Genomic DNA, 15,377 nt, shown 5'->3' with positions numbered 1-15,377 from the left:
TGTGCCTGCGTGGGTTTCCTCCGGGTAGTCCGGTTTCCTCCCACAATCCAAAAGGCATGCAGGTAGGTTAATTGGCTTTACTATATGAATGTGGACCTTGGATTGTAGGCTCCTTGAGGGTAGGAACTGATGTGAGTGTGCAATGTAAAGGGATAGGGACAATTGTAGACACTCACTCAGGTTGAACTGGATGGACCGGTGTCTATTCAACCTTACTATGAAACTATATGCACTTTATTTTATTTCACATTCGTTTTATTTTCATACACTATTTATATTTTCACATTTATCTTTTTTTGTATGTTTATTTAATTTATCAATACACCAATACTAGTCTCATTTTAAAAAAAACACACATACATACACACGCGTGTGTGTGTGTGTGTGCGCGTGTTCGGCCGTCGTGCGAACATGTGACATAACTCGGTGGCACCGGCGACGTGGTTTGGGATTCACGCCACGCGCAGAGGAATCTTCTCATAGCCACAATCAACACGAGGGGCTATATATAGCTCCTTGTGTGATATCCTCAGTGTGGTGGACATGCTTTAAGTTTTTAAGTGTGTGGGGGGGGGGGGGGCTGACTGGACACAACTTCAGCTATGGTAAGCTTTGGCAGCTATATGGATATAGAGAAACTGTTAAGAGTTCTTCAGACGTAGCCTTTGATACCAACAGTCCTTTTCCCTTTCCTCTCTTCAGATGGCTTTAAGGAGTTAGCTATTTTCCGCAAATACCTACCAATTGCAGGTCAGGTTGTTCATTGCTTATGAAAAGATGATTCTGCTAAGCCAACAAATAGATACATATATTATACGAACACCACTACTATTGTTGAATGACAGCCTGCTAGGTTTGTGGTAAAATCAGCAAACCACCCCCTTCCCCTCCCCCCCCCCCCCCCCCCCCCATCTCTCGTTTTCTGGTATGTTTTTGATTTTCTCCTTATCTACTTTGGAGTGACGCTTCTGGCTAGTGAGTACATCTATGTGGTTTGCATTTTATTTTTATTTTTTATTTTTTTTAAATATCATTAGATCAAATACATGATGGTAATATGTATTGTTATGTAAATTATTCCAGCTTACCCCTGGTTATATATATTTGAACACTATAGACAGTGTCGCTTGATGCTTAGTGGACTCCTCGTGAACTCTGCTGACAAGTTAGTTGCATTTGTGCTATGCATGTTACCCAGATATGTTGACATGTCAGGTTTTATATGTTTTTTTTTTATATATGTGATTATTACACAAAGTCTTATTCATGCGTTTTGTTTTAGATAGTGAATCACACTTTTTCCAGCGACCCCTGAATGTGTCCTAACGTAGCAAAAAAGTGAAACGCGTTGATGCACCGGGGCTCACTGTTGCTTATGTGGTGCAGATTTTCATTTATTGCTCCATGTACTCTCGTCCATTATATGATACGCATTTAACTTTTTTCTTCTCTTTTGTTCTATTGCCTTATGAATTAATTGTTATCAATAAAAAATATATTTTTATACTTTAACTTTCGTCCAAAAGTGCCTTTAAAGTTCAACCTTCGGGCAGTGTCTGACCTCATCTATTACCAATTTTCGAAACAGATGTGGCCATAGGAGTGCTCTCTCTTTATATTTAGGAATTCTATTGAGGCTTTGAAGACGCTTTGAAGCACCAAGACATTGGTTATCATTTTAAGCAAAGCAACTAAAGCATGTAAACAGGACTGTTTTTTATTGACAGGTGCTTTAATTTGGCGTAATTTTGCTTTAAACAAAGCGTGTCCAATGCCACATTTTGAAGCAAGTGTAAACAAGCCTTTACAATCATATTTATAAACAGTATTATATTATCTTTTCCAAGCAAGTAATCTGTAGGTCTTTGGGTAAATATCAATGTATTTTATATATTTAAGAAACAGTATTAAATATTATCAATAACAGGTTTATTTTAATATTGACTTACTCTGGACTACAATTGAGTTTCCGAATATCTTCCTGTAGACAGGGTATAGGGGCCTTTACTGGTGCTGGTGGCAATATGTTCCTCTCTTGGAGAAGGTTCACGGCTCGTAACTCATCCAATTGCTGTGCTTGATGAAGACTCAGACCTCCCACCGATGATACCAAATTATTCATCCCCATGTTAGGCTATAAGTGAACAAAATTATAATGAAATCGGTATGTAAAGAATGTCCACAGAACTATGAACAATTACAGCAATATTTTATACGTTGTCACAAAATTTACTTTTGACCAGGTTTGTTTTTCCCCCCCTAAAAGGGTGTGTGGGGGAGTGTTTAATCGCTTATGCCCCGGTCCATTTGGATGGCCAAAGACCAGACCACTTTTTGTGATTTGGCACTGCGTCGCTTTAACCGACAATTGCGCAGTCCTGTGATGTGGCTCCCAAACAAAATTGACGTCCTTTTTTCCCACAAATAGAGATTTCTTTTGGTGGTATTTGATCACATCTGTGGTTTTTATTTTTTCGCTATAAACAAAGCGTAAATTTTGAAAAAAATAATTTTTTACTTTTTGCTATAATAAAATACACCCCCCCCCCCCAAAAAAATATTTTAAAAAAAACGTTTTTTTTCTCCTCAGTTTAGGCCGATACCTATTCTACATATTTTTGGTTTAAAAAAAAAAAAAAAAATTGGTTTGCGCAAGTTATACAGTCTACAAAATAGGGGACAGTTTTATGGCACTTTTTTTTTTTACTAGTAATGGCGGCGAACAGCGATTTTCCTTGTGACTGTGACATTATGGCAGACACGGACAATTTTGGGACCATTGGCATTAATACAGCAATCAGTGAGATTAAAATTGCAATAATTACTGTAAAAATGTCACTGGCAGTGAAGGGGTTAACACTAGGGGGCAGTGAATGGGGTTAATGTGTGTCCTAGGAAGTGTTCTAACTGAAGGGGGGATGGGACTGTGCAGGGAAACTCTGTATGCACAGGCATACTCCGTATGCACAGACGATCTGTCAGTTCCACTGCTCAGAGACCTGGAAACTGCGTTTACACACACAGCTCCAGGTTCTCCATGTGCCCAGAGTGATCACGGGAGCATGGCGCTGATCAAGACCGCTGGACACTCGCATCGGCTCGGGGAGCGAGTGGGTGGAGCATGCACCTCAGACAGCGCACAAGCGACCCCTAGTGGGCGTTTATGTTACCAATGTAAGATAACTGACTTGCGCAGCCGAGCCATGCTGCCGCAGTACAACTGCATCGGCTGGTCGGCACCCCGCTAAAGCAGAATTGTGGGCAAAATCAAAAATTACATGCGCACTGCACTCCGTCACTAGCATTAACACGGATGTTGTTTTTTGGAGACACCTATAACAATTTCATTGCCCGTTAACCCTGCCAGTATTGTTTTCAACTTTCTGTAACAGGGTGACAATGGTGTTCACTGTTCAATTAAAGCACAAAGCAAAATTGTCATCCTGTAGACAGCAATGAAACAAAAAATAAATAAATGAATCCAAGCAGCACTGGGACAGTAAGGGAGTGAAAACAAAAAAACACATTTGGACAGCTCATTGGCTCAGGTTCGGCTACTCACTAAGCACCAGACCAAAATGATAAGAGTCCTAATTTATTCGATTGCATATAAAAAATAAAAATAAAAAATAAAAACACACACACACACACCACACACATTAATGGTTCTGGGGACCAGGAAGCATTCTCTCTCCATTCATTTAAAAGCTTGAATGGACTCAAAATAGGGCTTTCCTGTGTGACCAAGTAGGGAAGTCGAGGCAGAACTAAACACTTTTAAAACTGCAAGCAGTTAGGCTCTTTACTGCAGAAGAGACCTGCAATGTCTCTTTAGCAATAAAAGAAACCTAAAAAGCTGTGTAGAAGATCCCTGAGAAGGATATCGGACCATTGAAGGAAAGGTAAGTACCACAGAATTTAGTTCTCCATTAAGTGGCAGATTTACTAGCCAGCAGCATCTGCGTGAGCAATCAAGATGTAGACAGAGCTGTCTTGAGCCTTGTACACACAATAGGATTGTTTGTCCAAAGGGCATGCCAGGAACTTATCTTGCATACCAATGGAACACAATTGTCGGCCAACAAACACGAAGGTAGTGATGTACTATGTGGAATTTCAGCTCTAGAGTGCCACCCTTTGGGCATCTCCTGCTACTGTCGTGTTTGGTGAGCACTGATTCCGAGCATGCGCGTTTGTACTTTGGACCTTTGTGTGACAGACTTGTGTACAGACGATATGAAAATCGAACAGACCGTTGCCCGCCAAAAATTTACTAGCCTGCTATCCAACATTTGTTGTCCGAAAGTTGGAGAACAATTGTCTGTAGGAGCGTACTAATGGTCGGATTTTAGGCAGTCTGTCATCACACAATTCCCTGACGAAAATCCGATCGTGTGTACAAGGCTTTAGAGCCCTTTCCACACTCACAGCGGCAGGGGTAAAGTGCCGATATTTTTAGTGACGCTTTAACAGCGCTTTTAACTCGCGCTAGCAGCTGAAAAAGGGTTAAAAGCATAGCTTTGGCGCCGCTGCCCATTGATTTTAATGGGCAGGGGCACTTTAGGAGCGGTGTATACACTGCTTCTAAAAGCGCATCAAAGATGATGCTAGCAGGACTTTTCTTGATGTCATGCCAGCACACCGCTCCAGTGTGAAAGCTTTGGGCTTTCACATTGTAGTGACAGGAGAGGCGCTTTGCAGGTTCTATTTTTAGTGCCTGTAAAGCGCCTCAGTGTGAAAGGGGTCTAAGATTGTCTTTTCTAAAGTTAAACATGTCAAACAAATAACCCAACTTCAGTTTACACATTTTTGGCAATTATAGTAACATTTTCTTTTTTTTGTTCTTTAGGGAAAAATTTCAAACAGTGTTAAATGGTTTGACCAAAACCCTGTAAATGCCACCTTTGCTGAACAACTTTTCCTGCTAAGGGAGGAGGGATAATTGAGCCACTAGCAGAAACAATGTTTAATATAATTGGGTTATGGTTTCATGCATATCATTTTTTTGCCCATAGTTACACTTTAACCTTTTATTGAGAATAGGAAATAATTTGGCTGTTCAGAAGACTGGAAACCTCTCCAATGGCACAGCAATCAGATGTAATGCTAATCTATCCTATTTATCATGTGCAAAAGAAAAAAAATCCTTAAATTATCTCAAAAAGGTTAATAAAATCTGTTACATCACTAGCAAAATCTTCATATGTTTTAATGCAAGCATATTCAATGCAGTGAGAAAAGAAGTAGTACGTCCAGCTTTCCCTTATGCCAAAGAACAATTTTTCATGTAATGCAAACACTCATAAAAGACAAGTGTCTTATTCTGTATACTACCTGGGGCATCGGCTGCGGTGGAGTAGGAAATCGCTGAGTAGCAGTTGTTAAAGTTGGACCTCCTGGTGGAAAAGCATTCTGGTACCCTGGAGGTAGTGCTGGGTATGCATTCCTGGTGATTTTAGGATTCTGAGGCAGTGGAGGAGGCTGAGCTGGATGAACCATCCCTGTTAAATATAAAAAAATTAAAAGAGAAGAATTGAATTCTAATAAAGATAGATTAACAAGCAGGGCACAGCTGACGCTCTTGCACCAATAGTTTGCAACAGTTTAAGGCTGGCAAGTCACCATAACTTATCCAGGAAGGCTGAGGATGTACTGTAATTCCAGGACTTCATGGACCTGACCAGGGGTGGCCCTAGAAAGTGTAATGATCCAGAAAGTGCATCAACAGGTCAACACCTCTCTCTGCATAGAGAGCTGCAAAATGTGGTGGGGGGGGGGCAGAATATTAGAGGGCTTGGTCATGAAGTCACACAAGATTGGCTAGTAGAACGAATTTAGAAGAGGCAGTGTGTTTTCTAGCTAGCAAAGTTAGTATGTGGTGCCTACCAACATGGCTGTTGAAAACTAGGAAACTATGGTGGCACAAGCGTGGGTAGTGTATGGTCAATATTTTGTTTTTAATATTTGAAATGGCTGACAAGCTAGAGCAATTTGATTCAAGCAGTCCAACAACATGAAAACTGAATGCTTACCCATGTATCCACCACCTTCTATGGTATCGTAGCTGTTTTGAACCGAAGTGCTATCGTTGGTTGGGGGCTGAGAAGCAGGACCTGAAAAATAAATGTTCAAATTATATATATATTATACACACACAATTATTTTGATTGTTTTGCGCAAAAGTTATAGCACATACCAAATAGGGCAGGGATATGCAATTAGCGGACCTCCAGCTGTTGTTGCAGAACTACAATTCCCATGAGGCATAGCAAGACTCCGACAGCCACAAGCATGACACCCAGAGGCATGATGGGATGTAGTTTTGCAACAGCTGGAGGTCCGCTAATTGCATATCCCTGAAATAGGGGATAGATTTAGGGACTTGTTTTTATTGGTATTGGCTGCGATCTTTAGCAGGACTGCAGCATTGAGGCAGACAAATTTGGCTTAGAGAGACTTTTTTGGGGACCAGTGACATTACAGTAATCAGTGCTGAAAACAATTGAATTAATGCATAAATGGCACTGGCAGGGAAGTGGTTAACCTTGTTCCTTGGGTGTGTTCTAACTGTGTGGGGGATGGGCTTACTGGGACAACACAGAGATTGCAGTTTCTGACCACTAGGAACAGCAAATCTCAGTATTGCCCCCTGTCAGAACAGGATCCGCCTTGTTTAAATAGGCAGATCCCCGTCCTGTCTCTCTATACCACGATCTTGGGTGGTCAGCAAACGTAGAGTCCACTGGACCGACTGTGTGCACACATCCACGATACCACATGCACGGACCGACATACAGGCATGTCCGTTTGCGCAGCTGAGCCGCCTTGAGGCAGTATATATGTGGAAAGTGGTCAGCAAGTGGTTAAAAGCACAGCTAAAGCTTTTTATTTGGTTTTGAATAGGATAGGAAAGATTGTTGCCACATGTTTTTATTGCCATCTGTTGGGGAGATGATATCTTCTCACTTCCCATAAGAACACAAGTGTAAAAAAGGTAAAACTAACAGGGACACCGATAATAAAACATTTCATTATTAGAGAAGGGAATGGTGGGAACCTTTGCTTCTGCTTAAATTACAGTGCTTTCAGAAAATATTCACAGCACTTCACTTTTTCCACATTGTTATGTTACAGCCATGTTATTCCAAAATGCATTAAAAGTCATTATTTTCCTCAAAATTCTGCAAACAATACCCCATAATGACAACATGAAAAAGTTTGTTTGAAATTTGTCAATTTATTGAAAAAATAAAAATAAAATAAATCACATGCACACAGTCTTTTGCCATGACACTCAATTGAGTTCAGGTGCATCCTGTTTTCACTGCCGATCCTTGGAGATGTTTCTACTACTTGATTGGAGTCCACCTGTGAGAAATTCAGTTGATTAGACATGATTTGGAAAGGCACACATCTGTCTAAGGTCCGGCGGTTAACAGTGCATGTCAGAGCACAAACCAAGCCACGAAGTCCAATGAATTGTCTGTAGACCTCCAAGACAGAATTGTATCAAGGCACAAATCTGGGGAAGGGTACATAAGTGAGCAAAGTGGCCTCCATCATCCGTAAATGGAAGAAGTTTGGAATGACTGACTCTTCCTAGGGCAGGCTGCTTGACCGAACTGAGCAAAAAGAAGAGAAGGGCCTTAGTCCGGGAGGTGACCAAGAACCCAATGGTCGCCTCGAAAGAGTTCCAGCGTTTCTCGGTGGAGAGAGGAGAACCTTCCAGAACCACCACCATCTCTACAGCACTCCACCAATCAGGCTTGTATGGTAGCGTGGCCAGACAGATGGCACTCCTCAGTAAAAGGGACAGCCCACCTGGTGTTTGCCAAAAGGCACCTGAAGGACTGTCTGACCGCAAGAAACAAAATTCTCTGGTGTGACAAAACACAAATTTTGTTTCTTATGGTCTGAGAGTCCTTCAAGTACCCTTTAGCAAACTGCATACGGGCTGTCCCTTTTACTGAGGAATGGCTTCTGTCTGGCCACTCTACCATACAAGCCTGATGAAACAAAGATTGAACATTTTTGCTGTAGCAAATGACAGGTCGAATTGGCCTTGTGTTTTGGATCATTGTCATGTTGGAATGTCCATGTACATCCCATGTGCAGCGTCCTGGCTGATGAATGCAAAATGTTCCTCTAGTATTTTTTGATAACATACTGCATACATCTTGCCATCAATTTTGACCAAATGTTGTGTGCCTTTGAAGCTCACACATCCCCAAAACATCAACGATCCACCAGTATGAATGGTGTACCTTTCATCATAGGCCTTGTTGACTGCTCTCCAAATGTAGCATTTATGATTGTCACCAAAAAAGCTAAATTTTGGTCCCATCACTCAAAATGACTGTGTCAGAAGGTTAGGTTTGAGGCTGGTCTCTGTGCCGTTTGGCGTATTGTAAGTGAGATACTATGTGGTATTTGCATAGTAATGGCTTTCTTCTGGCAACTGGACCATGCAGCCCATCTTTATGAACGTAAAGTAAGTGCCTCCTTATTGTAAATCTTGAAACAGCCACATCATGTTTTTAAAGAGTCCTGTGTTTCATCTGAAGTTATTTGGGGGGTTTTCTTTGCATTCCGAACTATTTTCCAGGCAATTGTGGCTGAAATTTTAGTTGGTCTACCTGACCGTGGTTTGGTTTCAACAGAAACTCTTGTTTTCCACTTCTTGATTAGAGTTTGAACACCTTTCCAACTGGCACTCAGTTCCTTGGATATCTTTTTATATCCCTTTCCCATTTTATACAGTTCAACTACCTTTTCCCGCAGATCCTTTGACAATTCTTTTGCTTTCCCCATGACTCAGAATCCAGAAACGTCAGTGGAGCACTGGATAAAAAATGTAAGGGTTTTGTCAGGAGTCCAGAAACTCATTGACCTTTTATACACACACACACACACACACACACACACACACACACACACACACACACACACCAATTACAAGCAAACATATCACAGGTGAGGATAGTTACCTTTAATAGCCATTCAAACCCTTTTGTGTCAACATGTGTGCATGTTAACAGGAAAGTAATGAATTTAGTCCATTTTGGAATAAGGCTGTAACATAACAATATGTGCAAAAAGTGAAACGCTGTCAATACTTTCCGGATGCACTGTAATGTTCATGCCTCCTATTGCATGTACAGATATCACCACTAAATTCAAAAAAATTCCATGCGAATGGTTGGGTATGACAGGTGGTTAGTGCAGCTAGCCTGTAAAAATGAATGTTACACTAAGACACAGCGGCTGTATGCTACACATAAACACACATGCCTGCACAGGCACTAAATGTTAACTTGGAAGAACATGCAAAAACTAAAATCCCTGCTTCGCTGTGTGGGCAGGTGCTGAGAACACGTCCGTCAACGGCAGCCCCATAGCAAGTCTATGGGTGACGTCACTTCCCATTCATTTCACAGCTGTTTGACGTGCATTCAGCAGAGCTTCTGACGCTGGAGATCGGGTCGAATCGCCTGTAGAAAGGGTATGTATACTGATTTTTTGAATTTTTTTCCCAGGGAGAGGTTAGCGTTAGCATGTTTGTGGCTATAGATGTAGGGATTTTAGTTTTTACATGGACTTGCACCAATAATAATAATAATAATAATAATACAGGCTTTATATAGCGCCGACAGTTTACGCAGCGCTTTACAACATTAGGGCAGACAGTACAATTGCAATACAATTCAATACAGGGCGGAAAAAGCAAAGAGCCCTGCTCATTAGAGCTTACTCTTTTTTTTTGTATTAAAAGGGATGATGAATAAAGACGCATGCCAACATTCGAATCCCTGTAAAGGAGTTTAACTGTTTAAATAAAAATTCCAGACAAAACAGCAGTATAGAGCACCAAAAGTAGAATCAATTAACATACTACTATTCTTCTAATGTGGGTGTTGCAGACTTTTCTTGTCTGCGCAACGACCAAGGAAAACAGGTTTATTAGACTCGGCTGAGATTGAGTTAAAATCACCTACTATGGGCTAAAATTACAAGATTTTTCTGTATTGTAAAGCCAGGAAGAAAAGCCTAAGGCTGGGTTCACATATATGCAGCCACGGTTTCAGCGCAGGAGTCCAATGCGGTTCTGTTCACCGGTCAGGTACAAATTTTTACCTGAAAATCAAATCTGAACCGGTCAGAAAAAAACAAAAAAAATAATAAAAACACAGGACTCAACTGTATGCCAATGATCAACCTTTAAAAGCAGACAGCCAGCTTGTGTTTACTGTGCCCTGAGAAAATAGATGGACCAAAAGCTTACATGGTTTCTATTGGAACCCCAACCTATGCGGTTACAGCCACACCATAAAATATTTAAAGAAGAACGCCAGTTTTTCCTCCCCAAAACAACCAATGCATTGGGCATGTAAATGAATCACAACCCCACTGTCATTTTACCTTATTTAGCTGTAAAAAGCAGTTTCTGGGATGTCAATCCTCCTGTTGGCTGAATTTCAGACTCTTCTCAGACTTTGTTTCCTTCCTTTACCAGTCCTAATACTACTTGTCCCATCATGCTTTTAGCCTCTGTAGTTTCCGTACGGGCTATGGGAGTAACTTGTAGCAGGGTGGGGGTTGATGTGGGCGGGTCCTAGGGTTACTATGGGTGTTTCTAGGCCTTCATGTGTGGTGGTAAAATGGACTATTGGAATGCTGTAGTGAACAGGGTATAGTGCTGAACAGCAGGTAAGAAAAGCAGGAAGTGTAACCTTACAAACCATCTCCTGGAGAAGAAATGTGCTATTCTAGCGATAAAGGGCACATAGATATTAGACTGATTACATGATCATCGTTTTTTTCTGATCTCATTCTTTTTAATAGAAAAAAAAAAACAGCAAATTGTCTTTATTGAAAGCATGATTTGGAACGTGTATATAGTGTTTGTGCACACAACACACACAAAACTCAATTTAGACCTGGTTCACACTGGTGCAATGTGGGAAACCCTGCATCGTACACTGGTTCACACAGACATCTACAAACCGCTGGGGGTGTTAATGTAAATTTAACCACTCGCCGTCTGCCATATAGCAATATGACGGTGGCAAAGTGATTTAGTTATCCTGATTGGATGTCATAAGACATGATCAGGATAACAAGCCGGCATGCAGAGCGGCAATCGGAAATGTGCTGTGTGTCAGTGACACACTGCAACACCGATCGTGGTTTGGAGCCTCTGACAGAGGCTTTTTACCATGTGATCAGCTGTGACTAATCACAGCTCATCTCATGAACCAGGAAGTTGTAAATGGCTTTCCTCGGTTCACACCAACAGGCAAATGCCATTGGTGGGGGGGAGTCTGTACTGATAATCAGCACATTGATCATCAGTGCAGCCTGAAGAGTGTCCTGAATGCAGATTAGTCTGCAAAGCAGGTGTACAAGTGTCATACCTCCTCCTGTGTCATTCCTATCTTGCAGTATGCCACAGAAAAATGGCTTACTGCAAGACTACAGAGGACAGGCTATGGAGGTTAATACGAAGGTGTTTTCTTCATATGTAAACGAGTCACTTCACAGAGAGCAAAGCAGTAGGAGGGTGTGATCTGAGGGGTGGGACTCTCCCTGGTCAGCAGGATTGAATTCTAATTGTGATCCATTCAATCCTGCCCAGCAGCAGCATAGCTAGCTTTTAGAATAGGCTGTGTATGAAAGCTTATATTATGTGATTTATAATAATGCTGGGATCTGTGAGGTAGGACTTGAGGTTTGGACTCATTCCCACCCACCATCAGAGCTATGAAGGAAGGTACATAATTTGCAGATTCTGAAAGACTGCAAAAGGGATGTGTTCTAGGCTAGAGAAGTGTCAGAAAGCCCCTTAGACCCGGTTCACACTAAGGCGGCACAACTTGCAGTGCGACTACCTCAGGCGACCGGGATCCGACTTTAGCAGCGGCTTGCAAAATGACTTCTGTATAGAGGTTAATGCAAGTCGCCCCAAAAGTCATACAGGAACCTTTTTCTAAGTCGGAGCGACTTGAGGTTCCATTGCACAGAACGGGAAGCGACTTGTCGTCAGGTGGCTAAGTCGCCTGACGAGTCGCCCCTGTGTGAACTGGCTCATAGCCTACACACAGTGTCACATGGTACAAAGCCTGCACACAACAAAGTAACATGGTACAGAGGTATGATCTATACTGGGACTGATCATTCCAGTCAGTACTGAAAAGAAAGATGGAGTTCAGCTTTGTGTTAGGGTTGGAAACTGGTCTGTTGAGTCTCCCACAAAGTTTTTTTTTTTTTTTTTTTTGAGAACTCCACAAGTAGGACCTCTCTAAATCAACATTACGAGTTTTGTTTCTGCCCACCTTACATTTTTTTAACACTCACATTTCTCTGGTTGCATTATCAAAAAAAAAAAAAAAAAAAAAAAAAAAAAAAAGAAGGCGATAGGGAAATTTTTGTAATTTTATAAAAATGTAACCGATAAATAAAAGGATACCTCTGATGCTGTACAGGGAGCACTTCCCTAAATGTCATCATTTACAGCATGTGTGTTTGGATATATTTTAACTGCTGCCTGTTTCTGTTGGGCTAGCCATACACATAGATTGTGTTCAGCCCACAGGCTAAATGAGAGAAATTGAACAAGATTCTTCCTTGCACACCAAATGGATTGGATAAAGCAATATCCCTATTGTACTTTGACAGCTAGCACTAGTGGCTGTCAGAAAACCCAAACAGTGACTGGATGGATGCAATCACTGTACAGCTGATCATTTTCTCCACTCTGTTGGCAAAAGTCTACCAAAAAAAAAAAACTTTTGTAAGCCAGGTGGCATCGACAGGGCCACCCACAGCTCAGAATCAAATTATAGACGAACTGTCACTAGGACTGTAAATGAGATAAATCTAACTGTCACACAAACAGAAGAAGAAAAATCTTCCAATGGGTACGGGGGTCTAATAGGCAATTCACCTTACCTTAGAGGTTTATTTTGACTTCCTGTTGAGTTTAAAGGGCATGAAGCAAAAAAGGTAATTCTCCCCAATTACACACAGATGAGAGGGAAAAAAACAAACAAAAAAAAAACAAAAAAAAACAAAAAAAAAAACAAACACACACCGAGGTTTTAACCACTCTACTCAGTTCACACCAGACTCAGTTCCGTGTGCTTTTTTTCCTTCACTAAAAATGCATGCAGTGTTTTCCATGTAGTCCAATGGCTCTAGTTCACACCATGCAGTCAGTTTCGGATCAGTTTCCGGTGCAGAAACTGACCGGAACTGATTGTATTGGTACAGAAAAAAAAAAAAAAAAAAAAAAAAAAAACAGAACTGCACCTGGAGTGAACTGGCCCTTAAGGCAAAACTTTTTTCCCCCTATTTGGACAGATATATATTAACGCTCTAGCAGCTACCAAAGCCTGAAGCCCCCCTTTAAGAAGGATTAAATTGTATTTTGTAAAGCAATACTGATGCATCACATACTGGAGGTCTTCTGTGCAATGCCTTCATTCAAATAAATGCAATGCCCTAAAATGTATTACTTAACAATGGCAATATACATGACATGGGAACTTCAAATAGGGAGACTCCTTAACACCAATTTTAAATATACCGTATAATGAAATCCTTCTGATGAAACATAATCCAATACTATATTCAAACATAATCATGTGTATACATTTGAATTGCAGCCACATTACATTTGCACCAAAACAGGATTGTGAATCAGTACATTCACTTTTTTTAATTTGCACGTTGTAATTTGTTTGTATATGCAAGCTAGGCTCCCCAGAATTGTGACGGTGACAAGTGTTGGAACAGAGCAAAACACAGCAGTAATTTTTTATTTTTACCTACTACAGATGTTCAAGCACCCTGGCAGCGTAAAGTTTGCCCTGCCTTTATCACTATCACATTTGCCAATATGCATGCAAGTGAAAAAAGACAAGCAGAATTAAAACACTTTAAGGCCCCTTTCAGACGAACGATCCATTCAGGTCCACCTGTCAGTTTTTTAGGCAGACCTGAAGGGATGCTCCACAGACCTCTATGGAGCGTCGGATGTCAGCACTGACATCCGACGCGATCCGATCCGAAAAAGCGTGACGGAGGAAAAACCTACTTTTCCATCCATCTGCGGATAGGATCAGGTGACTGACTGCGGCCCGTCGTCATCCGATCCCCCATAAAGGGAGAGCAGCACTCTGACAGGTCGATCTTTGCACAGTGTGCAGAGACGGACCTGTCATCTTCCTGCTCAGCGAGGATCAACTGAGTGATCCCGGCTGAGCAATCGCATGTCCACGGGGGGCGGATCATCGTGGATCTGTCCCATGTGAAAGAGGCCTAATACTATCAATACAGATATTGACCCCACACTGTCATCAGAACGTAACTTCCCTTTTAGTATAGTGGTCATTTAATTAAAAGCAAACACTCTCAAAAAGTAAGCTGATGAAAGATGCATCACTCTAGCTTCAGGTAGACAGATAAAATATGCACAATTAAAAACACCCACGTTTGCATGAGTCTAATTATAGGTCTGCATTGGGTTACTGTAATATAGAACTCACTTCTCCAGAGAGGATTCTTTCCCAGCGGAGAGCAGTGGAGTAAATATCAGCACAGCAAAGAACAGCTAAAGCCAACCTATTAATATAACAGGCTGGTAAAGAAAAACACTCTTCTCACAATTGTGCCTCTGCTGCAACAAGAAAGATTAGATGAATTTCAAAAAGAAAAAAGAAATAAAAATGTGTGACTTGAGGCTGGGTTCCCACTGGTGAGAACACAAACAAACAGACTCACATGCGATTCAAACTGCACTGACTTTTTGGTCCACTCTGGAATCGGATCACATGAGTATTCACATCCATGCAATCAGATTCTTGTACCATTTGATAGTTTGCACTGAGATCCGATCTGGGGGCGTCATTCAATTTCTATTGACAGCCACAGTGGTTCGGAGAGGACAGTGTGAACTGCCTGCAAGTTAGATGCGATGCAGAAACCCCCACAGGAATTGCACCGTTTCCCGCATTGCATGTGTGTGAACTCCGCTTAAGTGGACCATTAACTGGTATAAATTCATACAAATGTTCACATGTAAATTCTCATCAGAAGATGTTTTTCAATTATTGGCTCACCTCAACTGTACAACTCTTTATCAAGACCTCATCTGGAATAAGAAGTTCAGTTTTGGGCACAAGTTCTCAAAAAGGATATCGGGGAACTGGAGAAAGTGCAGAGAAGGGCAACCAAACTGATAAGAGGCATGAAGGAGCTCAGCTATGAGGAAAGATTAGAGGAACTGAATTTATTCAGTGATGAGATTAAGGGGGGATATAATCAACATGTACAAATATATAAGGGGCCCATATAGTGAACTTGGTGTTGAGTTATTC

General features: G+C 41.3%; 1 protein-coding gene across 2 annotated transcripts in view; it reads right to left on the bottom strand.

Annotated features, from left to right (window-relative positions):
• Positions 1-15,377, bottom strand: part of SEC24A (SEC24 homolog A, COPII component) — a 209,413-nt gene that overhangs the window by 129,752 nt on the left and 64,284 nt on the right. For both annotated transcript variants that reach the window (XM_077473942.1, XM_077473943.1), the window contains 3 exons: positions 6,033-6,113; positions 5,335-5,501; positions 1,950-2,134 (listed from right to left, as the gene is read on the bottom strand). In XM_077473942.1, coding sequence (XP_077330068.1) covers positions 1,950-2,134; positions 5,335-5,501; positions 6,033-6,113 — 433 coding nt within the window. The remainder of the gene's footprint in view (positions 1-1,949; positions 2,135-5,334; positions 5,502-6,032; positions 6,114-15,377) is intronic.

Source organism: Lithobates pipiens, unplaced genomic scaffold, assembly GCF_037356315.1.
Source record: "Lithobates pipiens isolate NorthernLeopardFrog02 unplaced genomic scaffold, aLitPip1_a1.2 Scaffold_8, whole genome shotgun sequence".
NCBI lineage: Eukaryota > Metazoa > Chordata > Amphibia > Anura > Ranidae > Lithobates > Lithobates pipiens.
This window is presented reverse-complemented; position numbering and strand designations above follow the sequence as displayed.